This window comes from Capra hircus, chromosome 19 (genome assembly GCF_001704415.2).
Source record: "Capra hircus breed San Clemente chromosome 19, ASM170441v1, whole genome shotgun sequence".
In the NCBI taxonomy this organism is placed as follows: Eukaryota; Metazoa; Chordata; class Mammalia; order Artiodactyla; family Bovidae; genus Capra; species Capra hircus.
In genome coordinates this window covers 51639109-51665877 of record NC_030826.1, presented here as the reverse complement: position 1 = coordinate 51665877, position 26769 = coordinate 51639109, and the positions used below count along the sequence as shown (strand labels likewise).

Sequence of the window (26769 nt, the reverse complement as noted above, 5' to 3'; positions counted from 1 at the left end):
GGTGAGGAGACCCCCACCCCCCCACACACACACTAACCCTAGTGGGGGTGGGTAGGCAGAGCCCATGACCTCGGGTTATAAATGGCAAGCTCTGTCCCTAACTATCCAACACCAAGAGCAGACCCCTCATGGGGCATGGAACCTGCATCTGAGAGGCACAGGCAAAGAGGAAGTGTGTCCTTTCTTAAAAAACCTTTACCTTGAGGTGCTTGAGGCAGAAGGAACCGGTTCCTACTCGGTCCTGCCCAGTCCTGCCCAGCTCTGGCTCTTGGGAGGGGCCGACAGCGGGAAAAAGGAGAGGAGCTTCTAAGTAAAGATTTATACCGGCCAGGTGGGAGATGAGGTCTTGTTCATTAACTGAGTCATTTTAGGCTTCCCTGGAGAAGCTGTTGAAAGATTTAGGTATTTGAAGGGGCAGGGCGACATCACTCAAAACTGTGGATAAGAAAGTATTTCAGCCTATCTGTCATCACAGCCCCTGTTTATGGGATTCAGGGTTCTGTTATACAGATTCATGTTCTTTGTTATGTTTTCCTTAGGATGACATGAGAATGAACATCGAGCAAGGTTCAGCTGATGGTGGCAGGGGATGGGGAGTTAGGTTTAAACAGCCAGGTCCCACAGGGAAGCCAAGAATGAGGACAAAAATCACCTGTCGTGCTATTTATTTAACCGAAATATCGAGTCCTGTTGAGCCTGGAAGCATTTACAGTGACCCACAAATTAGGGTGGGGGCCCTGCTTGAGAGTGTGGGTGCAGGCAGCAAGACCCTGCAGGACGAGGAGCCCCTGGCCTACCTGCCCTGTCCCTCAGGGCTCATGGAGACATCCAAGCTGACCGAGTGCCTGGCCGGGGCCATCGGGAGCCTGCAGGAGGAGCTGAGCCAGGAAAAGGGGCAGAAGGAGGCACTGCTGCGGCAGTGCCAGCAGCTGCAGGAGCGCCTGGACCAGGCCGAGGCCCGCGCTGAGGCCCTGAGTCAGCTGGAGACCGATCACAGCCGCATGAAGCGCGAGGTCAGCGCCCACTTCCACGAGGTGCTGAAGCTGAAGGATGAGATGCTGAGTCTCTCGCTGCACTACAGCAATGCACTGCAGGAGAAGGAGCTGGCCACCACGCGCTGCCGCAGCTTGCAGGAAGAGGTAACAGCTCAGGGTGACCATTCTGACCAGCTGCTCCCCACTCTGGGCCTTTGCACTTGCTGGCCTATCTCCTGGAACCCCTCTCCCGTTCCCTGCAACACCCCTGCAGGAAACTTCTCCACCAGGGCCCCCTCTAATAAGCTACATGGCCTCAACCACCTTGCCCTGCAATCGCCTGGTCTGTGAAGTGCCCATGATGGGGAGCCCTCCTCCTCATCCTACCTCTGGGAGACTGGCTATTCTGGGAGTGGTGGCTGTTATGGAATAGTGGAACCAGCCAGCCCTGCTCCCCTCCAACTGCATCAGTAACCAAGGGGACTTCTGTTGGCTCCTCCTTTGTCTTTCTCAGCTGGTCCTGGATACAGATGGGAGAACAGGAATTACTAGTGAGGCCCCCTCAGACCCCAACAGTCTTTTACTCATATTTCTGTTGGGGATAGTTATTATTGTATCTTCTTATTGATCTACAAGAGTTCTTTATGGAGGATAGTCATTCCTTGTCATTTTGGCATTTGCTTTTAACTATGGCATTGTTTGATTTTAGTTTTCTAAATTTTATTTAGAAAGAATTTTGAATTTACCCAAAAATATACAGATAAAAATACAAATACATCCACATACCTTTTCTTTATTACTGTGCTCTCTCTCTTTCCCTCCCCACGCGTACACACACTTTTTCCTGAACCACTTGAGTTGAATGCATCATGGCCCTTTACCCCCAAACATTTTGATGTATATTTCCTAAAAATAGGAAATTTCTCTTATATAATTGTGGTGCAGTTGTCGACTTCATAAAATTACAGTCATATAATCCTTAAATCTACTGTATGTGTTCCAGTTTTTTTTAATTTAAATTGATTTATTTTAATTAGAGGCTAATTACTTTATAATATTGTATTGGTTTTGCCATACATCAACATGAATCCGCCACGGGTGTACACGTGTTCCCAATCCTGAACCCCCTTCCCTCCTCGGTCCCCATACCATCCCTCTGGGTCATCCCAGTGCACCAGCCCCAAGCATCCTGTATCCTGCATCGAACCTAGAATGGTGATTCGTTTCTTGTATGATATTATACATGTTTCAATGCCATTCTCCCAAAATGTTCCAGTTTTATGTATGTGAAGTCACTCAGTTGTGTCTAACTCTTTGTGACCCCGTGGACTGTAGCCCACCAGGCTCCTCAGTCCATGGAATTCTCCAGGCAAGAATACTGGAGTGGGTTGCCATTTCCTTCTCCAGGGGATCTTCCCAATCCAGGAATCGAACCTGGGTCTCCCACATTGCAGGCAGATGCTTTAACCTCTGAGCAAGTACATTCTTTATGGCATTTTCCCTCCAGTCCAGGATCAGGTATTGTACCAAAATCGCCAAAGTACTCTTACTATTACTCCCTGCAGCTGGTAAGCAATCCGGGGTATGGGAGAGGCGTTTTGCGGCCAGCAAGCACCCTAGCTTCATGTTGACACCTTCCCCTGGACTTAGCCTGACCAGTGATTCTTGCCTGAGCACATCTTTACTCTGGTGGCTGCAAAATAATGAGCCCCATCTCCAGTGCTCCCCCTGGTGACCAGTTGGCCCTCAGCATCCTGACCGTGAGAGAGCCTTTCCTTTCCACACTTGTGCATCTGTTATTGGCACAGATGCGTGGATTCCTATTTCCAGTAATCTGTAACATGTCATTGTCTTTAGTTTGGTGCTCAAGGTGTCCTAGATTTGGCAGTGGGAACCCCTTCAATATGTTGTGTCCTGGGACATGACATGCCATCGAGTTTTCTTAGCACTGACTTTCTTTGCATCATCACAAGATATTCCAGGATCATCCCATACCCACCCCACCTCAGCTCCAAAGTCAACCATTTCTTCAAGGGGCCCCAGTTCCTTTTAGTGACCAAGGTCTGGGCTCTAGGTGTGCTCATTGCTACTGGGGTGTCTTTGCTCCTCAGCCGTTTTAGCAGAGGGGGCTAGGAAACATGCACATAGATACACAGGTATACGTACACCTACAGATACGCATAGGCACATGGCATGCAGCCATGCGTAGACACACACACGCACATAGTTTAGAAATCACGAGTTCACACCCAAACCTCTAATTCTGGTAGATCCCCTGGGGTTTCTTCTGGCTGCCCCCCACTTCACCTGACACATTTAGTGGAATGTGGAAAGGCAGAGAAGCAGGGCCATGCTGGAGGAGGCTTAGTGGCCATTCATCCCTGGCTGCACTGGCTGTCAGATCCAAGAGCCGATGGCAAGGGCTCCTTTCTCTGTTCCTGGGGACCCCAGCTCAGTGATTTAACCCCTACACCTCCCAGTAAGATAAAGCTAAAATGCTTTTATCATCCTACAGGGACTATTCTTTAGGTAAAACCCTTTATGGATTTTGAAATCTTGGGAGAGGAACCTTTTTGAGTATGAAAAGCATCATCACTAAGGAGAAAGGCTGAGGACCACACCCTACTCCTAGTCTAGTGGAGAAACAGCAGTGACCTTCTCCCCCTCCTTCTCCTCTCTGGCAGCTGTATCTGATGAAGCAAGAGCTGCAGCGAGAGAAGATGTCTTCTTCCTGTGAGCGGGAATTTCGAGAGCGGTCCCTGAAGATGGCCAGCGACCTGGAGCCTGGAGACGAGGAGCTGAGCCGCCTGAAGGAGGAGAATGAGAGGCTCCGCTCCCTGACCTTCAGCCTGGTGGGTCCTGGTGCCCCCAAGGTTCACTTCCTGCCCTGGTCTCCCCCCAAGGCTCAGCTTCCTTCCCTGATGGCCAGCAGGTAGTGTCACTGGCCTTGGCCTGTGGCCTCCACACTGTGGGATTTCTGACAGGTGGTTCCACTGAGGTGTAGCTAAGGTCTGGGTGAGATGAAACTTAGTGACTCATCCTCACCACCCCGTCTCACATCCCTCCTTCCCGTTCTTTCCAGACCCCATATGCTGGAAAAATTGAAAGCTATTGTGCACGTATTGAAAAGTCTTAGCTCGTTTGCTGCTGCTATGTTGTTTTGGAGTAAATGGAGCCTGATTATAATTGATGAGATTAGCTTTAAGGTTGTGGAAGGGGGGAACTTTCTGCCTGCAGAATATTCCGCCATCCCGCTCAGGCAGGCACGGGGGAGTGGGGAACTGTAAGATGCAGAGAAGTTCGTGTTGCCAGCACCCTGAAATTATGCAAATCATCTGCCTCTCCTCTCCGGTCCCTTTCGAACAATAAATATCTATTTTTTGAACTAATCCTTCCACAGACATTCATGGGGTGTGGGTCACCTGGCCTGAACTGTGCCATCGTTCATAAAAGTGAGCGTGAAGAGGGAATGCCTCACCCCTTGAAATTTGCCCTCCTGGAAGCCTCTGCCTTTGGATCTATTGAGGGAGCAGACTGAAACTGCCTGAAAGAAGGAGGCGCTATACTACCCTCAGAGGCTTTCAGCTTCCTGTTCTTTGTCTCCTAGCCACACTCACGTGGAGCTGAAATGCATGTTCCCCATTTTGATTGCTGACCTTGCCTTTTTTCCTGCCTGACATGCAGTAATAAAGCTAAATCCATCCCCACACCAGGACTTGAATCTTCCTGCCTCCTGTCCTGGGGACGAGATGATGGGGATGTTTCCCTGGGGCCTTCGGGGAGGTCAGGGTCCCTGGGCTGACATCTCTTTGTGCCAGGCGGAGAAGGACATTCTGGAGCAGAATCTGGACGAGGCCTTGGAGAGCAGGCAGGAGCTGGTGGACCGCATCCACTCTCTGAGGGAGCGGGCGGTGGCCGCTGAGAGACAACGAAAGCAGGTGACGCTGCTGGGCTGTGCTTAGGGGCCGGGCTGCCTGCATGAGGAAGCAGATTCTTTAATCCACACTGAGCTTAAAACCAACTTTACCCAAGAAATGCATTGGCCTGTTCACTTATTCCTTTGTCAAACTAGACTGGGCACCAACTCAGAATCCAATGCTAAAGGCCACGTCCACTTTATGGAGTGATGAGAAAGTAGGTCAGGCAAACAAGCGATAAAAACACAGAATGATTTTCAGTGCACGGGGGCCCCAGGGTGAGAGCCAGGGATTCATTTAGTTGCTGTAAAAGGCAAGGGGAGGACGAGAGAAAGGAGACAGTGGAAGAGAATGAGGTGGGCAGAGGGAAAATAGGTATGCCCTTTGGGACATGGAATAAACAAAACACAATTTGACATGCAGGACCCATGCATATTTTGATGATCAAATTAAAATATAATCAACAGGGCAACTCTAGATGCACCTGAAATCTAGCACTTAAGAAATGAGCATCAGTTCACCTTATTTCCTCGCGAGAACCACCTCCCTCACTTCTCCCCGAGGCTCCCCCACCCCCATCCTCAGCCCTACCCTCAGAGTCACTGACCTTCGTGGGCCATGTTTGTCCCCCTCCATCCAGTACTGGGAAGAGAAGGAGCAGACTCTGCTCCAGTTCCAGAAAACCAAGGTGGACTGTGAAATCTACAAGGAGAAGATGAACGCCCTGCAGAGCCAAGTGGTCGAGCTGCAGAAGGAGCGAGACCAGGTACCTGGGAGGAGTGAGGGGCCGGCCTGGGTGCCAGGCTGAGGGGCTCCGAGGACCGAAGGTGCAGTCCTTGAGGGGTCTCAGGAGGGTCGGGAAGGCCACTCTGAGTGTGGCTTATTGCTGGCCAGCCAGGTCACCTGACCTCAGTGGCAGCAGGTTCCAGACTCGGAGTCTCTCTCCTTGGTCCCCAGGATGTTTCTCAACTCCCCGCCACTGTTACCGGTTGCCATGCCTGCTGTACATCAGCTTCCCTCCTTTCATTTCTAGCAGGAGGTGTTTGTGTGCACCTCCTTATTGACTGTTACTGAAACTGCTCACTTTTACATGAATCATAAATGGTGGTAAGCCACAGAACGAGCTGTGTGTGTTGCACACCAGGGGAGTCCAGGGTAAACACAGGCCAGAAACAGGGGCTTTCTCTGGCTGGACTCCTGCGACACAGCCTCTTCATCCTCTGGACATCGATCCTTCCTGTCTTCCATCTCGGCTCCCAGGCCTACTCAGCGAGGGATGGAGCCCAGATGGAAATTTCTCAGAACCTGACTGAGAAGGACGCCCTCCGCAGGAAGGTGTTTGAGCTGATGGACCAGGTCTGTGAGCTGCGCCAGCAGGTCCAGCGGCTGCAGGTGCAGGCCGAGTCATCACCGGGGGTGAGCGCTGCCGGGGGGAGGATGCAGGGTTTTGGGGCAGACCTAAGCCAGCCACATGGGCCCACTGGCACCACCAGATTCAGCTCTGTCCACAGTGCCGGCTCCTGTGAGGTGTAGTGTGATCAAAGGTTGACGGTATCCAGTGGAGCAGGCTGAGTCTGCTTCTGCATCTCTCTTTATGCTAATACTATGCAAGTCACAGAAGGGTTAGCTTGGTGGAAGGTTCTGGAACCTGGAATGTGCGGCACTCAATGAAGAAAGCAAGCATAAGAAGCTGTGCAGGTGATCATTTGGTCTAGTGGGTGATGTCTTCCTGGGATGCTTGAAAGTAAACTACCTGAGAGCTGAGTGATAGAAACGAAGGAAGCTCCATTCTCAAAAAACTAAAATTACTGTAAAACCTCTAATTATGGTCTTGCCAGCAGCTCCAGCTCCAGACACCCTGCTGGGTGGGTGAGACTCTTCAGAGGCACCCAGGGACACCTGGAAAGCACAGCCAGACCCGACCCTCCCTAAGCAGGGGTCCCAGCCGTTCTTCCCTCCCCCACTTGCCACATCAAACATGTTAAAATATATATACATGTGCATGGAAAAGAGACTGAAGAATAGATAACAAACTGCTTGCTGCTCTATTTCTGAGTGTGGGAGGATGGGTCAATTTTACTTTCTTCTCTAATTGGCCTATTCCTCCCCACCCATATTCTTTGTGGACTATGTATAGATAAACATATAGTATCTATTATTTGTATAACCAGGAGAGAATAACATGTATTATCCAAAGGGGGATAAAATGCAGTCACCAAGCTGGTTGCTGCATGTCCCATTGGTGGCCAGCTCCCACAGTGCCAGCTGTCCCAGGCTGGGAGAAGGGGACATAAATGCTTTGCCTTGAAGCCAAGGAAAGGAAACTACTCAGGAAGCTGGAGATACAGGGGCTGCGACTCGGTAGAAACTCTGAGAGCAACCTAGGATATTCCCTGAATTAACCAGCCTGTCTGGATCTTTGGCAGCCCAAGCAGGAGGTGGAGGCCAGGGAGCCCTGTCCGAAGGGGAAGCAGCGATTGGTGCGTATGTTTGCCCTCTGCCCACGGGATGACAGCGACGGCAGCTCCTCTGAGGTACGGCCAGTGTCTCCATCACTGCTGGGGCTGGACCAGACCTCGTCTATCAGGACAGAAGAGGGTCTGGCATGTAGGAGATGCTTAAAGATGCTAAAGAAAGGCTTATCAAATGAACGGGGGAGCTACACCTAGATCTGCACATTTCATGTGCATCCTCCAGTTCCACACTCTGCATCTTGCATGTTTCCACCCCGTCAGCACGTGACCCTCACTAGCCAGTAACTTAGCCTCTCTGGCCTCGGTCGCTTTATATGTAAAGTGGGACAGTGTGTGTTCTCAGATGCTCAGTCACATCTGACTCTTTGTGACCCCCATGGATTGTAGCCCACCAGACCCCTCTGTCTATGGGATTCTCCAGGCAAGAATACTGGAATGGGTTGCCATTTCCTTCTCCAGGGCATCTTCCCGACTCAGGGATCAAACCTGTATCTCTTATGTCTCCTGCATTGGCAGGCAAATTACTTACCACTGGCACCACCTGGGACACCCCAAAGTGGGACAATGCTACCCACCAGATAGATTTATCATTAAGAACTAAGTGATACAGGTGACTTCCTTGTTGGTCCAGTGGTTAAGATTCTGCACTTCCACTGCGCGGGGGTGGGGCATGGACTCAATCCCTAGTCAGGGACTAAGATCCCATATGTGGAAGGGAACTTAAAAAATAAAGAACTAAGCAACATAAAATCTAGAAGTAGCTAATAGAGTACCCAACACATAGTAGGTGCTCAATTAATGTGGCTTGGCTCTTTGCTCCTCCTTCCCCTCCTCTTGCCTCCTCTACCCTGTCAGTGGGAGGCTGTGGCTTATTATCATTACACTCTACACAGTAGAGGCAGCAGGGATAGTGTCCTAGGGGATCCCCATTAGAGCCCCATGGTGACTTCTGCTGCGTCCTCCCCCAGTCTCAGCTCTGGTCTGACCTGAGTGCCACGTCCAGCCGAGAGCTGGTGGACAGCTTCCGCTCCAGCAGCCCTGCACCTCCCAGCCAGCAATCCCTGTGCAAGCGGGCCACAGAGGACTTCTGGGAAGACCCCTGGTCTTCCAGGTAGAGTGGGGCTATGGACAGGATCAGGTGGCTCCAACTGCCCGTAGCTCCCTGGGACACTGACTTCCATCTTCTTATGCTTTGCAGCGGCTGCCCAGAAATCCTGGAGGTGGACCAGGGAGGCTCCCTGGGTGCTAAGAAGAGCAATGCAGACTTGGATTTTGAGATTGTAGACCGGGCAGGTGAGTGTACCCCCAAACCTCTGCAGCCACCACACCACCCCTGGCTGGGCTGGCAGAGCCAGGAAGAAGACAGGGATCTTCAGGGAGGCAGGTGAGACACCCCAGGGGAGGGGCAGAGAGGAGTGAACCTGACTACTGCCCTGACCTGAGCTCTGGGAACATCCAGACAGCCTGGCAGTTCAAACCAGTGTCCAGATGTGCTGTGTTTACTGAGTCTCCTTTTGTTTTCACCTGGAGGCTAAAGGAGTTGCGTTCACCTCCACGTCCAGCTCGACATAACGTTCAGATAGCTCCAGACATACACGTCCTCTCTCTGTCCCACAGACACTTGGGCCTCCCAGGGATACCAGAGGGCAACCGGCTTCCATCCTCACTGCTCCTTGCTGAGGCACCTGCTGGGAACATTTCTGCCGCATGCTGGCACCTGAGACATTCCCATTTCTCCTGTGGCTTATTCCCCATATTTGTCACTTAACTGGTCCTGTCTCCTTCTCAAGGCACAGGCCCCTCACGGGCCTTGCCCCCCACCTTGGGCCTTGCACAGAGCAGGAGCTTAGCATCTTGTCTGAATTTCACCTTACAGCCACCAGGGAGTGCGTGTATCCCCACGCTGTCGCCTGGCAGCCCCTTCAGGACTGATGGCCTCAGGCTTTCTGTGGGTCACGTGACCAGAAACCTTGCCTCTTACAAATTCATTGCCATTTTTATTTATAATGGAGGCTCCACCCCAGATATAACCAACCTGGATGTGAGATCACAAACAGGATGAGTCAATGCTCTTTTTTTCCCTTTTGTCATGATTGTGCATCAAGTCCTTGTTTATTTACTTTTGACCTCAAATACATTGGGAGTGTATAATTTCACTCGGCTTTGAATGCGAGCACGAGGGTATGTTTATCTGTGAGCTGGGCACAGGCTGCCTGCAACTGGTGACCACTAGCTGTCTGAGAGCCCTCTGGTTCTCTGAGCAGCTCAGGAGGCGAGAAGGGCAACCTTACCTGCAGGGAGGCTGACACCTGGGCTGGGGGCAGCCCATCTGCCTCACAGGCTACATATTAAAATGTAGGCCTTGGGGAGACTCTGAGGACATCTAGCCCTGCAGATTGCCAACTCAGAGTCCTGCTGTGGCCAGCTGAGCAGCAGGGTGACCCAGGAGTCAGGAGGCAGCCGATGACCAATGCCAGCGGTGGCTGCCACACAGAAATACAGGCCCAGAGTTATGCCAGATTTGATTTCTCAAGTGAAGACAGAAATCCAGATTCCAGATTCCCTATTTCGTAAAATGCTAGCAACTCAAATACTGCAAAAGGACACAATGTAGATTAAACCCTGACAAATGCATCTCCCCACTAGCCTCCCCTATTTTAGCGGTGAATCAAGGTTCTGGGCATCAAGGAAGGGAGGGGCAAGAGAAGGTTCAGCCTCAGCAAAACACAGAACAAGTAGGGAGGGTGCCTGCGGCAGGGGCGGGGGTGACACTGAGGTTACATGGGTGAGCCAAAACTCCTTCAGAAGTGGGGTGACCTTGAGGGCTGGCCCAGCTCCATACCTGAGCCCCTGGCTTCCTCCTAGACCTCCCTGAATCTGAGAACAGCCTGCAGCCGTCTTCTGGGGACCTCTATCTCTCCACCAGGTGAGCAGAGGGCTGGGGCCAACAGGTGGCAGAACAGAGTGAGGACTGTGTCCTCACTGTCAGCCTGTTTGAGGCCTGGGAAGAATTCCAGAATGCTGGGACTAGAGGGGACCCAGGGGGAGACCCAAGCTCCTGCTCTAGGATGCCTGAGCTCTGGCCCCTCCCTTCCTGCAGCTGCTTCCCAGTGAGGCGGAGGCCAGCCCGCAAGATCCTGACCCAGGTCACTGTGCTGGCCTTCCAGGGGAATGCGCTGCTGGAGCAGATAAGCGTTATTGGCGGGAACCTCACGGGCATCTTCATTCATCGGGTCACCCCGGGCTCTGCAGCAGATGAGATGGCTTTGGGCCCCGGCACCCAGATTGTCATGGTGAGTGTGGCGCCAGCCCCTCAAGCCCCCAGCATCCTCTTGAGGGTGGGGTCAGCACGAGGGGCAGGTAACCCAGGCAGCCATGGATTCAACTTGACAAAAATGGATTATTGGATTGGTCCATGCTCTTTTCTTGGGCTAACATAAAACAGTAACACAATGATTAGAGAGTCCTGGTGACTCTCATCAAAACCCTGCGCCCTTCTCCACCCTGACATCCTTGAACTCGAGAGTGACCTACAAGCTGTTGAAGGCTGGACTATGCACCAGCTGAGTGAGCTTTGGGGATGAAGCAATCTTGGCCCAGGAATCTTCTGATAGAGATTATGTAAGATTCTGATGTGGGTTGTTTTTTTTTTATTGTAATAATCTTACTGTCACTTCATGTGTATGTGTTAAAATACACATAATGAAATTCTCCATTTTAACCTTGGGGACATAAAAAATTTTTTTTTACTATAAAATATCCATTAAACTGCAGAAAACAAAAATGTACAACCTAATTATTATTAAGTGAATGGATGGACAGGGAGGTCACTTTGATGTTACCTAAAAGCATCACTGATTCAATGGACATGAACTTGGGCAAACTCCAGAAGATGGTGAGGGATAGAAAAGCCCAGCGTGCTATAGTCCATGGGGTCACAAAGAGTCAGACACGACTTGGTGACTGAACAGCAGCAACAACAAAAGCAGAATTATTAAGCATCAGGCCTTTTAAGATTAGCAGGAAATTTGAAAAACAGGCATCACCAATTCCTTCCAGGGTAGGGGGGTGTAGGGGGTGGCTGTAGGGCTGAGAGGGGGAGGGAGGGGCTGTACCCTCAATCAGGATTTCATGGACCCTACTGCTTCTCCCCACTGTCCATGGGCTGAGCTGAGTTCTCCTCTGTCTCGAATGATCACACACAGAGCTCCTGACGTAAGCATCAGCCCACCCAACACAAAAGCCCTTCGTCACACTTCTAACAGTCCTGGTGAGATTTTCAATTGTCAGCTCACATTGTGGTTAAAGCAACAGAGACCCTTTATGAGACAGTCCTGATACTTGAATGGGGCCAATTCCATTCTAACAGCATTAAAAACATCTCTGTTTTTCTCATTATAAACATATCTACTCTCCTAAACCAACACAACACTGGGAACAAATGAGTGGATAAGAGCCCTGTGGATTTCACAGCTGGGGAAGGAGTGATATGAAGGGTGCCCTGGCATCTGGTGGGTGGAAGTCAGAGAAAGTGCAAAACATCCTGCAAGGTCCAGGATGGCCCCAAATGGCAATAGTCCCAAGCTGAGGACTCTGCTCCGGAATGCTCTAGAATGGAGCATGTTGCAGAGCGGAAACTAGGCGCCCAGTGGCGATCTAAGTACCTGATCCAGGATGGGAATGTGTGTAGCCTGGAGACCCTGCATCAAGTTGTCCTGATACACAGGACACAGGTCTCTGATGGGGGCGGATGGGTGTCTGGGAAGCAGTGAGTCTCCTGCAGGGCACATGCCTGCACTCAGACCGCAGCTGCAGAAGCCTGGTCAACAGCAGTAACCCTCATGATCTTCCATCAGGTGGATTACGAGGCAACCGAGCCCTCGTCCAAAGCCGTCCTGGAGGGCATGACCCTGGAGCGGGCCGTCGGACTTCTCCGGAGGGTGAATGGCTTCTGCTGTCTGTCAGTGAAGGTCAACATGGAGGGTACACACTCCCCTATCCTCTCCACCCTCCCCTAGAGGCCTCCGATGCCAACACTCCCAGCCCACTGCAGAGCCAGGCTGCACCCCAAGTCCACAGTGGCCCCCAAAGCGTAACTGTCCTCACAGGGCATCATGGCTCTGGGCTTACCTGTTCCCATGTCCTCTTTGATCAGGTTATAAGAAGCTAGTCCAGGACCTAGAGGCCAAAGTGGCCACATCAGGGGACTCCTTCTACATCCGGGTCAATCTGGCCCTGGAGGGGCGGGCGGAGGGAGAGCTTCAGGTGCACTGCAACGACATCCTGCACGTCACAGACACCCTGTTCCAGGGCAGCAGCTGCTGGCACGCCCACCGTGTTGGCCCCTATAGCACCAAGGGCACCAAGCATGGCACCATCCCCAACTACACCCGGTGAGCAGTCGTCCTGGCCTCCCACACCCGAGAGAGAGCCCGGGGATGTGCCCGGGGGAGGGGAGGGGACACTGCCTGGCCTTGCTTAGCCAGGAGGTCCCCTCCTGCCCTAGAGAAACAGCCTTCCCGAGGCTCCCTTCACTGCCCAGGGATATGGGGTGGGGCACCTCCAAGAAGTGGAATCTCCAATGTGTGACCCACCGGGTTCGCTGCTTAGATGGGCTTCCTTTGTGAAAAGGGATGGACCTGAGTCCTAGAGCATTCTAGGGTATGTGGGACCAGTTTCTCATCCTCAGCACTATAGACGTTTGGGACTGGCTCATCGTTTGTCGTGGGGGGCCGTCTTGGGCACTTTGGAATGCGAGCAGCATCTCAGCCTCCACCCACTGGATGCCAGTAGTACCCCGGCACACCCCCCCCCCGCCCCGCCCCTTGTGCTGACAACCTAAAATCTCTCCAGACATTGCCAGTGTCCCCTAGGGGAAGGTGACCCATCGTGCAGGTGTGTCCAGGACTGTCAGAAAGCCCAATGTCCTGGGGAACTCCCTCAGTCCCAGGCCACCTGGGACAGCCAGTCACCCTCCCTGGGAGCAACAGTTCCCCTGCTCAGAATCATGTTCTATAGTAGATCAACCATAAGGCACCAAGCATGGTGTCTCATCTGGCTCCTCTCAAGCCTCACTGCAAATTCTGCCACCTGGAGATCAGACTCAGCGGATGCAGGAAGAGGCCTGAGACTCTGCATTTCCAGGCCCTCTCTGGGTGATGCCAGGCTGAAATCCTCAGGCCACACTGGGACTAGTGAGGTCGTGGAATGGTGGCCTCCACCCCGCTCAGACTGTGTTGCCTGGACCCTCCCTCAGAACAATTTAATTAGCATCTCCAGTGGGTGGCTGGGGCTCTGCAGGTGTTTAAGAACCTCAGGGGACTACAGGGCTGCTGGGGTGAATGACCGTGGTGGGGGCAGTGGGGATGTCCCAGAGCACTGTGCAGGGGCCCACCTCTCCCGTCCAGCCCTCCCTGCAGCTGGGCTGGGGTCCTTCTCCTCCACACAGGGCTCAGCAGCTGCTCATCGCCCTCCTCCAGGACATGGCTCATCAGAGCACCGTGACCCGCAAGGTGAGGTGGGGAGCTCACCCCGTCAGTCCAGGTCCTAGACATGGAGTCCCCCTCGGGGCTCTGCCTCTCCCCCGACTGGCCTTCCTTCTCTCCCAACCCACATCATCCTGAGGGAGGGGCAAAATCACAGCCCTACCTGGGATGGGCTGGAAAACTGTGGGCACTGACTGAGGGAGAGTGGAGAGTGGAAGCTGCTGACCTGAGGTGGGCTGACCTGGTGTGTCCCTTCCCCGCCGTCCAAACCTTCCCTTGGGTCTGCATACCGCCCAGCCTGCAAGATCTATTGTGTGCAGATATATCGTGTATGCTCCCTGCCTCTTGGTCCCAGGTCACCTCATTTGCCTGCCATGTGCACCCCACTTATTCCCCACTGAGGCTGGGCACCATTAGGTTGCCCTGACACAGAACACTCCGCTGCCCCTGAGCAAGGCACTAGGGCAGCCCCTGGGATCATGGCAGGGCTAGGCTGGGGGACCCTACTCTTCCTTCCTGCCTCCCACTTCCTGCCTTCCCTAGGGAGGGCTCAGCCTGAGGACCCTCTTTGGCCACCTCTCATCTCCCATTCCCTGCCATGGAGCCTGGGCCTCCTGACTGTTCAGTGGGCACAGCCTGGGGCCAGAGATCACCCTGAATTTGGGGGGGGCAGGCCCCCAGTGCTGTATGACGTTCCTTTTCCCTCATCCAGCAGCCTTCTGGGGGAGCCCAGAAATTGGTCCGCATTGTCAGTATGGACAGAACCAAGGCCAGCCCTCTGTGGTCAAGCTTTGAAGGGAGCCAGTCGGACCCGAGCCGGGTAGAAGGTGAGGTGGTGGAGCTGGTGGAGGGTCTTCAGGGGCCACAGTGGTTGGGCAGCTTGGTCAGGATAACATCAATCATCTAGGCCAGAATCTGTTTTAAGAAACATAATTGATGTCTATGTGCCCTTCTGGAAAGCAGTTGTTATACACTCTTAGTGAACTTTAACTGACATTCCTACTTCTGTAACCTACCCCAATAAGATGGTCCGAAGCCACTGGTACAGTCATCTGGACAGTAGTCCTTTTAGAATAGTAAAGTCTAAACACTCTCCAAATGCCCAACACTCCACAAACCAGTGGGCCCTCAGACGGCTGCCGTTTTTAGAAGCCCCAGGGAATATAGCGGTTGGGGTGGGGAGTAGTGGCTGTGACAGAGGCCAGCACAGCACAGACCCCTGCGCAGGTAAAACTGTGTGAAGAGATAAGCAGAAGTGAATTTAGAGAAAGGTAAACCGTTTTGAGTTTATTTTCTTGCAAAGTGCTTTGAGTGCCTGTGTCCTTAGAAACTTCAGTCATGTCTGACTCTTTGTGACTCTCTGGCCCCCAGGCTCCTCTGTCCATGGGATTCTCCAGGCAAGAAAACTGGAGTGGGTTGCCATGCCTTCTTCCAGGGGATCCTCCCAACCCAACCCACATCTAATATTTCCAAAATAACCAGGAGAGGAGGGAGGGAGGGAGGAAGGGAGGGAGGGAAGGCCTGGGATCATGTGTCCCTGAGGATGAGGCTAAGGAAGAAGACAGAGGAAGCTTCCAGACTGGAAAGATAAACTCAGGTTTTCTATCCTCCCTGTGAAACAAACGGGGAAAAGAGTTTAAGCTGCAGCCTATAAAGGTGCTCCTAGAGAAGCAGGACATCTAATCAGCAAGTACAAAGAAACCAGCCCAGGCAGGTGTGCAGGCCACGGTGCATCGTGCAGGAGCCCCGTGTGCCCGTGTTACTGCAGGGGCCGGGCTGCAGCAGCGAGCAAAAAAGACACAGGCCGTCCTGGGGGCGGGGGCTGCTGCAGCCCGGCGCCCGGCCCACTCGCGGCTCCTGTCTCCCACAGACCCCTCCACCGTGTGCTTTTGGGCCGAGAGCTGCTTCACCCTGGTGCCCTACACCCTGGTGCACCCCCACAGGCCCAGCCGGCCCCGGCCCGTGCTCTTCGTGCCCAGAGTGGTCGGGAAGATCCTGATTGAGAAGCTGTGCCTCTTCCAAGGGTTTAAGAAATGCCCAGCAGGTACGCTCTCAACTGGGATTCCCACCTGACTGTCAGGTGGTGGGGCGAGGCCTTGGCAGAATGCTGTATCTGCTTTCAAGGGGGTGGATGAGAGAGGAGTGGCCGAAACAGAGGACCACAAACCAGGGGGCTTAAAACAGCAGAGATGTATCCTCTTAGTGTTCTGAAGGCTGGAAGTCTGAAGTTAAGATGTCTCCACAGGCTGCCCTTTGTCCAAAGGCTGCGGTGGAGGGGATCCTTCCTGCCTATGCCTGCTCCGGTGGCTGATGGTGGCTTGTGTCTGTAACACTCTGATCCCTGCCTCCTCATCTGTGTGTCCCTCTGCCTTCACATTACTTTCTTATGAGGAGCCAGTCATTAAATTTCAGACCACCCTGCTCCAGTACAACCTCCTCTTAACTAACAGCGTGTGCAAAGATCTTATTTCCAAATAAGGTGAAAATCTGAGGTTTCAGATGAACATGGATTTGGGACGGGGGAGGGGTGGGGCAAAGTGCAGGTCTGCTGGCAGCTAGTTTTGTACTTCATGGAGTCATACAACCAAAGGGCTCCATCCACCTGCCCAAAGCCACTCAATTTAGAGCCATGGAGATGAACTGGCCAGTGGGAATCCTGGGTCCCAGTGGCCCTGCTCTGCAGGAAAGGTGGCTCAGCTGGCTGGAGGGCAGGAGTTAGCTCCTTGGCACTTTCTTCTATCCACCATTCCTGGTTGGTGGCTGCGCCAGAGAGTCAGGCTACAACGTAGGGGTGAACAGGGCCCTGTCCTTCTCTCCTGGAGTTCACAGAGGGGACAGAGGGGAGCAAGTGGAGTCCACACAGTTCCTCCAGTGAACACCTGCTGCGTGTCAGGCTCTGTGCAGAGGGTTACAGGCCCTGGGGGTCTAGTCTGCGCCTCTGGAGACAAACACCTAAACACGTGGCAGGCTGACTTGTCTAAGCTCCACCAGTGGCCCAGAGAGGAATTCTTTGGAGAGGGGTAGGGGTAAGGGTGGGGATGACAGACAGGAGTTTATGAGCAGAACAAGGCAGTCCAGGCTGAGAAGCAGAATGTGCAAAGTACTGAGGTAGGATGGGGAGGAGGCGGTGGGTGCCTGAAGTGCCGTGGGCTAGGGGATGGGATCAGGCCTGATCTTTGAATGCCTGTTTTGAAAGCAGAATAGAAGACAGATTGGAGAAGCTAAAGACCACTGGAACCCTTGGGACCAGAGGTGGTACAGCAAAGCCACAGTAGGGAAGAGAGGGTAGTCCCAAGAGCTGTCTGGAAGGTCTGGTGGAGCTCTGGAGGGTGGAAGCTAGCAGGATGACACGTGCGGTTCTCACTTGGGAGAGTGGGTGCTATTCAGGAAGAAGGGAAAAGTAGGGGTGTGTTCTAACATGTTAATACAGGGCAGGAATTCTCAGCCTGGGCATGACATTTGGGGTCCTTCTCTGTTGTGGGCTGTCCTGTGCATCACAGATGGGTAACATACCTGGGCCTCAACCCAGTCAATGCCAGGAGCAGAGCCCCTCCCCCAAAGCTGTGACAGTCAGAAATGTCTCCAGACATTGCCAAGTGTCCCTTGGGGGCAAAATTGCCCCTGGTTGAGAACCACTGATTTAAGGGCTTGAAGGGATTTCTGTGTGTTAAGAAGCTGCATATGTAAATTTGGGGCTCGGGAAATGATGGGAGAGGGGGTTTATCTACATCTGTCCATCCTTCCTTCTTTCCCTCCATCCTTCCTTCCACCCAGGCTTCCATCCATCCACCCACATCCTGGCATTGACGGGGCACCCGCTGTGTCCGAGTTCAGGGTGAATGTGCAGGGCACAGACTCCTCCAAGCAGAGAGAGCAGACTCAGGTTTATAAAGAGGAAACCCTAGCAAGAGCTTCCCCTAGAGCTCACAGGGGTCTGCAGGGGTGGGGGGTGTTCAGCACAGGCTCTTGAGGGAGCAGCTGGGTGTGTGACATCCCCATCAACTGTCACCTTCAGAGTACTTGAGCCAGGAGGAGTATGACACCTCCAGCCAGAGAGGGGACATCATCCAGGAAAGAGAGGCATCCGGTGGCCTCTACTGTGTCACCCGCAGAGCAGTCGAGTCCCTCATGGGAAAGGTAAGGCGTGGGGTGGGGGCTGGGAGGAACTCCATCTCCAGAGAAGAGCGGGGGGAGAAGGCAGGAAGGGCCAACCTCCAGAACCCCCGGGAGCACCCAGGATTGGTGCTTAGCTCATCTCTGGCTCCATCACAGAAAGATCAAACCCTGTTTCTGCCATGTGGGGTCCACATGACCTTGAGCAAGACTTAAATTCCCTGAATCTGTTTCCTTGACACAGGAGATGTTTAATAAACATTTGTTAAATGAATGAATAAAATGGAGATAACACTCCATGTTTTAAGGTTCAGACAAATATATGAAAATCTGAGAATGATAAAATTTTCTGTTGATACAAAGCAATTAAGAACAGCTGTGAGCCAGAGACACAATGGCCCCGTCTCCTTCTAACCCCCAAAGAGGCTGATGGAGCCACCGACTCCTAGGGTTTGAGCTCCACACAAAGCCTCCCGCAATCCCAGTGGCCTCTGATTTCTAGATGAGAGGTGAAAAGCCAAATGGATGGAAACTTTTAAAACTGTACCGCAAGCACGCTCATGTACAAAGGGGCATCCCCAAATTCTTTCCCCATCTCCTTTGCAAACTTCAGTCCTGCCTGTACGCTTCTCTCCATGTTTCCCCTGAGTGTGGGCTCCCCTCATGTACTCTGAGGCTGAGGCTCACTTCTCTCCCCACGCCCCCCAGAACACCCACGCCCTCCTGGACATCCAGCTGGACAGTGTCTGTGTCCTGCACAGGATGGAGATCTTCCCCATCATTATCCATGTCTCCATCAGTGAGAAGGTGGCAAAGAAATTCAAGTAGGTGCACCCCTGGGGGCTGGTGGTGGGGTTTGAACGGGTGCTGGAACTCCCCATGAGGCCCATGGTGAACATGTCCGGAGCCTGTGTCAGGGTTTCCAGGATATCGCCCTGTGCCAGCCCCTGAGTGTCACAGGGGAGTTCCCCCACAACATCCAGGACAAAGGTCCTGCAGCCAGCCCCCAGGAGTAACCCAGAGGACAGTAAGGTGAGACCCTAGAGCCAGACCTTGGCTAAGGCCACATGTTTCCTGGGGTACAGTTAACAGTCCAATCATGTTAGGTGAGGACAGAGACTGAAAAACACTACTTGGTTCATGACCGGGACAAACAAACCCAGACGTCCTGCTGCTCCCTTTACAATTTGAGAACTGAAGCTGTAAACCAGACCACCTTCTGTTAGTGCAACATCATCTAGGGCCCCAGTTGTATTTTCTTCATGAGGCGTTGGGTTACCTCGAATCAGGCCACCCATGTCTAGGGCGTCTAGACAGCTGTTGTATCATCAGTCCATCTAGGCCCCTAGAATTCCAAGCCTGCAGCTGATTTCCGGGGCTCTGTGCTGGGAGACAGGTGCAAGACTCTCCCTAAGCCACCCTCCCATCTCCGGCCCTGGCAGGAAGGCTCTGCAGCGGCTAGGTACCGCAGAGGACCAGCTCCTGGAGGCTGCCAGGCAAGAGGAGGCTGAGCTGGATAAAGTGCCCTGCCTATATAGCAGCCTGGCCCCCGAAAGCTGGAGTGACCTGGATGCCCTGCTCGGCTGCATCCGCCTGGCCATCACGGATGAGCAAAGGAAGGTCGTGTGGACAGAGTAGAGGCCTTGCGGATGGCCCGTGTCATGAACAAATTCAGAAAATGAACTTTGATATATTTTACTAAAATAAAAACTTTTAAAAAATGCTCAGGCCTATGGCTTCCCTCCCATGTTCCGCAGGATGGAGATGATAGGGGTGGGGAGGGTGACAGGAGCCCATGCACTTGAGAGAATGCCCCTTTTCTGGACCTTCCCAGGCAGAGCTTCTGCTCCGAGGTGGGCGGAGGCAGGGAAGGTCTGAAGCACCCCGAGTGCTGTCTGTGCTACAGACTTGTGTTCATCCAGGATTTACCCAGTGAATGGGGCAGTTTCATGCCTTCAGCAGTGGCATCTTCATCCTGGGACCCTCTCAAAAAGAAGGGTAAGCTCTTCCCATACAGACCCCAGGATGAAACCCATCACTCAAGGAGCCTGCCAAGAATCAACAGTCTCACGGAAACCCAGCCCAGGGGTTGGGAGCCTGACTATGGGCAAAGTGAAGGGAGAAGAAAACCCAAAGGTCCTTCAGAGGCTCCCTGTCCAGACCAGGATTGACAGATGCTGTCCCCACACTGAGTGTGGTCTGCACCCACTGCCCACCCTCATGGCACATGGAAACCCATCTCCTCTCAGGTGAGGGGCACAAGAACGTCTGTGGTTTCCAAAGAACCAAGAGGGTCTTAAGCCCCGTGTCCCAACCCCTTTTTTCCCTGCAGGTCCCCAGACCATCCTCACGTGTCACAGGCTGGGGATCCTGCAGCATCTTGGGTACCCCCCAGGAATTCATGTGCCAAGACACAGCTCAGACTCAGGACAGCGGGCCCCCTACTATGGGGGCGAGAAGGGCCTCACAGTTCGTTGTGGAGTGGCCGGCACTGGGGAGCCAGCTTCTCCTCCAGCACCCCATCTGGAGCACACACCCAGGGGTCATGGGTCTCCCACTGCCACTTGACCAGCTGGGTCTGCAGCAGTTCCAGAATCTGGGCGTAGCGGGGGTCAGCAGCCAGGTTGTGGGTCTCGTGGGGGTCCTGGCTCCTGTCATAGAGCTCCCAGCGCTCCCGGTAGTAGTAGTGATGCAGATCCTTATACCAGCCGGTGGGCTGGCCAGCTGTGGTGCGATTCAGCAGGTCCTGAAAGGTCGGTGAGACGTAGAAGTCCTGGTCGATGGGGAAGGGCATCTTGAAGTGGAGGTTGTGCACCAGGTGGAAGTTCTGGTGGTGCACGGAGCGCATGGGGTAGGACATGGTGACCTCGTGGTAGCTCTGGCTGCCGAAGACCGTGGTCCAGAGGGGTTCTGCCTCCAGCACTGGGAGGAGGGACCGCCCAGTGAGCTGGACAGTCTTTGTGCCAAAGATGGCATAGCTAGGATAGGGGATGGAGAACCAATCCAAGATGGTGGGTGTGAGATCTGGAAAGGAGATGGCATCTCAGCAGGGCGGGCCCACCAGGGCACTAGGTCCAGCCCCCTGGAAAGGGTGAATCCAATCCTCTCTGGAAGCTGGTGGGCCGCCTCGCACATCAAGTCACCAACAGGGAGAAGCTGCTATGGGTCAACCCGTTGCTGCTGCATCACCCTCCAGGCTATGATGCCTTCAATATAACAGGAGGCCCCAATTCGGTGATACCCAGAATTCTAAAATCCTTGAGGAAGGCCCCTAGGGAACTATTCCTGCTCTGTGTTGCAGCCCTAACACTCCCTGACCTTGGAGCCAAAGGAAGATATGAGCCCTGAGCCATGGGGGCCCAAGAATGCTACTGCCCTGACCCCTCAAAGTGGGTTCAAGGCACATCAGAAACACCTGGAAACTTATCAGAAATGCAAATTCTTGGACACCATCCCAGACCTACTGAATCAGACTCTATGCAGTGGGATATTTGGATCCTAGCAAGTGCTCCACATGACTGATGCTCCCCAAAGGTCCAGTGGAAAAATGACAGGCGTGAAGGCAGTAAGACCCAAGCTAGAATCCAAGTTTGGTGCTTACAAGCTGTGTGACCTTGGGCTTCTTACTTTACGCCTCTGAGTCTCATTTTTGCAACTGTAGAATGGGGGTGACCACCCCTTTCTCATTGGAGTGGCAACCACATAAGGTAGTGGGTAAGGAGCAACATCTGGACATTGTGGTCCCACTAAACATTCACTTCCTCTCCCACCCCCACAGCCACCCCATCCCTGCTGTATGGGATGCAGAGTCTTACCTAAGAGGCTCACGTAGGCCTCACTGACCTGGCCCCAGCGTTTTGGATGCTCTGGGGACGATACCAGCATGGGCTCTGCAGTGCCTGGCCAGTACAGGTTGGTCCTGCCGCTGGGGAAGGGGATCCCATTGTCAGACGTGAAGATGACCAGGGTGTCATTCAGGACGCCTGCTCCACGCAGCTCCTGGAGCACGAGTCCAATCCCTGCAGGGTGTGGAGGGGAGAGCAGAGCTCAGACACAGACGCGCAGTCAAGGGAATGTGTGCGCACTCCCGCATTTCTTCATCAGGCCCTGCACCATCAATTCCTTCAGTCACCCCTGCCTTCCTTCCCACCAGCCAGGCCTCCTGCCCAGCAGATCCTAAGTCAAGGATCTCGAGATGACATAATCCTAAAGTACCTAAGCTGTCCTTAAATCAAGTGATGAGTGTCTTTATACAAAGAGAAGGGACAAGGACTAAGAAGACGGGAGGAAGACATGATGACAGAGGCAGAGATCAGAGTGAAGCCGCCACAAGCCGAGGAACACCTGGGGCCACAGGAAGCTGGAGGAGGCAAGAGCTCTCCCTCAGAGGCCCCTAAGGAAACACAACCCCGCAACATTGTGACTTCTGGCTTCTGGTCTATGACGGGGGCCTGAGATGTGCCCTATCCCATCGCCTGGGCTCCCTGAACCCACCTTGGTCCATCCGGCCAACGGTGGTGTACTGAGCGGCCAGGTCAGCTCGGGCAGCTGGGGTGTCAGGGACGAAGTAAGGCACCTGGGATGGGGCAGGTGGGTGGGGAGTCAAGGTTAGAACAGATGGGTTGAGGGAGGAGACAGAGTGGTCAGTCCTCAAATTGGGGTGGGAGAGACAGGTGCCAGCCCTGCTCCCAGGACCCGAAATCATCTTCCTTCCTGAATGGATTAATCCAGAAGATCCATGCTTCTGGGGACATCATCCATGTCTTTTCCCTTTTCTCTGCCATCCCATGGATGGGGACCTGGCTCTAATGAGTCAGAGAATCTCTTCTTATACACGTGGCGCCAGGGCTGCAAACCCACCGGAGGGGCACAGGTTCCCCGATTTACAAAGTGGAAGAAGAAAGGCAGTTCTTGGAAACGTGGAGAGGGGCCCTCCTACCTGCACATCCTTTGGGTTGTAGGTCTGAGGGGTCCAGTCTGGAATCCGCCCCATGCCACTCTCCCCATTGCCAAACTTCTCACAGAATGCCCCGTACTGTGGCTGGGCGTGCCCGCAGCGGTGGGGGTCATGGAAGGCAACATAGAGGAAAAAAGGCCTGCAGGTGGAGAGATGGGCTTGAGCGTTGAGGTCAAGGTCAGATGGTTGACCCATCACCCTACTTCTACCCTGGGGAGCCTCATCCTTCAGGATGGAACACCCCTCAGCTTTGCCTACTCCCCTACAACTAATTACCTGTGATCCATGCCACCTCAGGTTCCCCATGTCTCCTCTTCCTCTGACCAGATCAACTTGAGTATCTGGAATCTTCTCCCCCACCCACAGCCCAGCTGTCTGAGGACTCCAAGAATCCCAACCAAACATTCTGGGAGCCGCATCTAGTATTAACTGCCCAGAGGTCTGGCTAGGGGGCGGGACTCCCTGCGCACCTGTCACCCCGCGTCTGCAGGAATTTCCGGACCAGCAGTTTAATTCTAGTGATGTTCCGCCCGACCTGGAGGACAGAGCCATTCTCCTCCGTGTACGCAAAGTCAAATGGATACACCATCTCCGGCCCCACGTGCTTCTTCCCAATGATGCCTGCAGCCGGGGAGACAGGACTGTTCAGAGCCCCTTTGGTCTCTCATTCCCTTCTGCCCCCTTCTCTACTCCCCAGACCCTGTGTCTTGTATGGCCTCCAGGAGGGCAGCAGAGCCCTTGTTCTCATGTGCCTATACATAGCCCAGTCAGGATCTCTGGGGCAGGATGGGAAGTTGCTCTCTTGCCCCTGGGGCCACATGAAGCCCCTCACCTGTGTGAATGCCAGCTCGGCCCAGCAGCAGTGGCAGGCTCTGCACCCGGTCGAAGGAATTGAAGTGGTGGACATCCTGGTGCAGGCCGTACATTCCATTCTGATGCTGCGAGCAGAGATGCTGTGATGCAGGATGCCACCTGGTCCTACCAGCCCTCCCCTCCGTGCCCCCCTGCAACGCTCCCACTCTCCCAGGCTCACCAACCTGGCCCTTCACAGGCCCCTGATTTAGCGTCCTCGGAGAGGTTTTCTCCATCTCTCACTCCCCGCCCAACAGGCCCACAGGTCCTTCCCATGGGACTTTGTATTTCCCAGGAAATACAACAGACTGGGAGGATGTACACCAAAATTAGGAGTAGCCTTTATTTTCTTCTTTTTGCATATCTATACTTTCCAATTTTTCTATCAAGACCACATACTACTGAGTGAAAGCCATCCCAGCAAGCAGTTGTATAGCATGAAAGACATTGTCATACATGTTACAAACTCAGACTAGAGAGATACAAGAAGGTAAATCCCTGTCCTTATTCCTGCAGCCTACTGTCCAGAGGTGAGCATGGCCTACAGCTGCCGGATTAACCTTCGGGAAGCTTCTGTGTTCAGGTCACAGTCTCCTCTTTATGCAGGCCTTCTCCTCACTGGCTCAGGCTCTCAGAAAGAAACGTACAGACCACAGCTGTGTTCCCATAAAATAATGTTGTAAGGTAACACATCAAGAGTAAGTGCCCATGTATACCTGGTTCACAGCAGCATTATTCCAACAGCCAAAGGTGGAATCAACCCAAGTGTCCATTAACAGATGAATCAATAAAATATGCTCTGTCACACAATGGAACATTACTCAGCCTTGAAAAGCAGTGAGTTACTGAAACGTGCCACTACTCAGGTGAAGCTTGGGGACATTATGCTGAGTGAAACCAGCCAGTCACAAAAAGGCAAATACTGTGTGATTCCACTTACGTGAGGTGCCGAGAGTAACCAAATTCACAGAGACAGAAAGTTGACTGGTGGTTGCGGCTGGTGGTGCAGTGGGAAGGAATTACTGCTTAATGGGCATAGTTTCAGTTTGGATGGTAAAAACGTCCTGGATGGTGGTGATGGTTACACAACAATGTTAAATGTACTTAATGCCACTGAGCTGTAGCCTTAAAACAGTTAAAACAGGAAATTTTAAAATTATATATATATATGTATCGGCTCAATAAAAATACAGTAAGTGCCTTAAATGGCAGCTTTTACTGTCACACAAGCTCTTGGGACAATATCATGACAAAAATGAACACTGGGCTGAGCAAATACCTGCCAGGCATCTTACTATGAGCTTTACACATAGGGTGTTAACTTGGCCAATCCTATAGTAATCGCAGGAGTGAGCTATTATCATGACCCCATCTTACAGGCGAGGAGACTGAGGCTCACAGAGGTAAGTGATTGCTCACAGTCACAGAGTGGTGGAGCAGGGCTGCACTTGGACTATTTGGCTGGGGGTGAGGGAGGGAAGGTGGACAATGCCCAGGGAGACAAGGGAAGTATTCTCAGCAGCAGAGGCCTTGGGGCACTCCCTCCTCCTGCTGTCCTCACCTGGGGCAGGCCAGTGAGGAGGCTGGCGCGGCTGGGTGAGCAGCTGCTGACAGAGGTGAAGGCATTGCGGAAGACAAGACTCCGGCGGGCCAAGGCGTCCAGGTGAGGGGTAGAGATGGCGCTGTTGTTGTAGGCACCACTCTCAAAGCCTCCGTCGTCCGCTGAGGAAGATGGAAAACAAAGGACACAGTGGGCTGGGCTCAGAAGGAGCAGCATACGGGAGAGAGACCTGGTCCTGCTGCAGTGGCCTGGGCCAGTGATGGCTAGGCGGTTATGATACCTGGGCAGGTGTGATACCTAGCAGGTGTGATTCCCAGGTGGGCATGATATTCAGCAGGCCTGTTACGTGAGTAAGAGTGCCACCAGACATGTATGAAAAGTGGGTGAACATGTTAGGAGGCAGAGACAACTCAGGTAGGCCTGAGATCCAGGCAGGTATGCCCGTGCAGTCCTGGGCTCTGAAGACATGCATGAGGATATGGATCCACGCGCAGGTTCTCTGCCCATGCCCCGAAGAGGGCGGAGCTGAAGGGACTCCCTCAGTGCAGGGCTGTTTGTGTTACAATTAGCTGAAGGGCCTGCCCAAGACCACAATGTTAATCAGAAAGCAAGACCTGGCAGACAGCCAGACCTCAAAAGAGGAAAGAATTGGGTTGTCTTGTGAGAGCTGGGCCCTGGTTACCCAAACAGGAAGTCTCGTGAACAGCCGGGTGCTAGAGGAACTTCGGGTTTCAGGGTGGTGGGGGGCCAGTGGAGAAGGTGGGTCGGGGGCTGCTCTCTTCAGCCAGGAGGAGAGCTGAGCTACAGCGCTCTGGAGTCCAAAAAAGGAAGGGCAAACAGGGGGTTATCACTGCTGGGAGAAGATGAGAGCCCGAGGGCACCCTGGCTGGTCTTTGGGGCCTTGGGCACCAGCCCCTCTTCTGGCATCCGCTCCATAATCTCTGGGAAACCGCCCAGCCTCCCATGCGGAGGCGGAGACCACAGAGCTAGCCTGGGCTGCTCCGGGGTACAGGATCAGAACCCGGGTCAGGAGAGGAGTGTGAATGCTGGTGCCGATACCTCCAGACCCTCCAGTGGGCGGGGCCGCCTCTGCCTGCCTCTCCAAGGAGCAGACCACAAACAGTCTGGGGCCAGCAAAGAAATGAGACGGGGACTGAATGGAAATGGGGGCTGCAAGGCACTGGGAATTAGCACTGGGCGCTTCTGGGAGAGCCAACCGGCGGCGATGGAGGGCAGTACCCGGGGTGCCAGCGGGTCAACACTTACCGAGGATCAGCAGCACGTTCCGGGGGCGCGCCCGATGCACACAACAGAGACCCACGGAGATCAGCAGCACCCAGCAGACCTGCCCAGAGCTTCGCATGGTGGCGGCTGCCGGCCCCGCGGTCACGTGAGCACCAGGGCCGCCCCGCCCCGCCCTCGGTCACGTGTACACC

General features: G+C 53.5%; 2 protein-coding genes across 5 annotated transcripts in view; one reads left to right on the top strand and one right to left on the bottom strand.

Annotated features, from left to right (window-relative positions):
- Nucleotides 1–19649, top strand: part of CARD14 (caspase recruitment domain family member 14) — a 29063-nt gene extending 9414 nt beyond the window's left edge. For 3 of the 4 annotated variants that reach the window (XM_018063637.1, XM_013972522.2, XM_018063638.1), the window contains 18 exons: nt 814–1139; nt 3659–3826; nt 4793–4912; nt 5532–5657; nt 6152–6307; nt 7318–7425; nt 8334–8476; nt 8564–8658; nt 10231–10291; nt 10466–10658; nt 12222–12348; nt 12521–12758; nt 13814–13877; nt 14563–14677; nt 15721–15894; nt 17866–17987; nt 18672–18787; nt 19406–19649. In XM_018063637.1, the coding sequence (XP_017919126.1) occupies nt 814–1139; nt 3659–3826; nt 4793–4912; nt 5532–5657; nt 6152–6307; nt 7318–7425; nt 8334–8476; nt 8564–8658; nt 10231–10291; nt 10466–10658; nt 12222–12348; nt 12521–12758; nt 13814–13877; nt 14563–14677; nt 15721–15894; nt 17866–17987; nt 18672–18787; nt 19406–19601 (2648 nt within the window). In that variant the 3' untranslated portion in view covers nt 19602–19649. The remainder of the gene's footprint in view (nt 1–813; nt 1140–3658; nt 3827–4792; nt 4913–5531; nt 5658–6151; nt 6308–7317; nt 7426–8333; nt 8477–8563; nt 8659–10230; nt 10292–10465; nt 10659–12221; nt 12349–12520; nt 12759–13813; nt 13878–14562; nt 14678–15720; nt 15895–17865; nt 17988–18671; nt 18788–19405) is intronic. The other variant, XM_018063639.1, reaches the window with a different exon arrangement.
- On the bottom strand, nt 19643–26734 carry SGSH (N-sulfoglucosamine sulfohydrolase). Its single transcript, XM_005694079.2, has 8 exons — nt 26600–26734; nt 25334–25494; nt 23753–23858; nt 23391–23541; nt 22903–23059; nt 22458–22539; nt 21779–21982; nt 19643–20987 (listed from the first exon to the last, which is right to left on the bottom strand). Exons 1-8 carry the CDS (start codon nt 26694–26696, stop codon nt 20428–20430), a joined length of 1518 nt encoding a protein of 505 aa, XP_005694136.1. The 5' UTR covers nt 26697–26734; the 3' UTR covers nt 19643–20427.

What these genes read in the sequence shown, in the direction of transcription:
- SGSH (XM_005694079.2), bottom strand. Translation starts at nt 26,696, where the DNA reads ATGCGAAGCTCTGGGCAGGTCTGCTGGGTGCTGCTGATCTCCGTGGGT. An exon ending in TCCTCACTGGCCTGCCCCAG is followed by an intron (nt 23,859 to 25,333) that starts GTGAGGACAGCA and finishes CTCTGCTCGCAG; the next exon opens with CATCAGAATGGAATGTACGG. An exon ending in CGTTGGCCGGATGGACCAAG is followed by an intron (nt 21,983 to 22,457) that starts GTGGGTTCAGGG and finishes CACACCCTGCAG; the next exon opens with GGATTGGACTCGTGCTCCAG.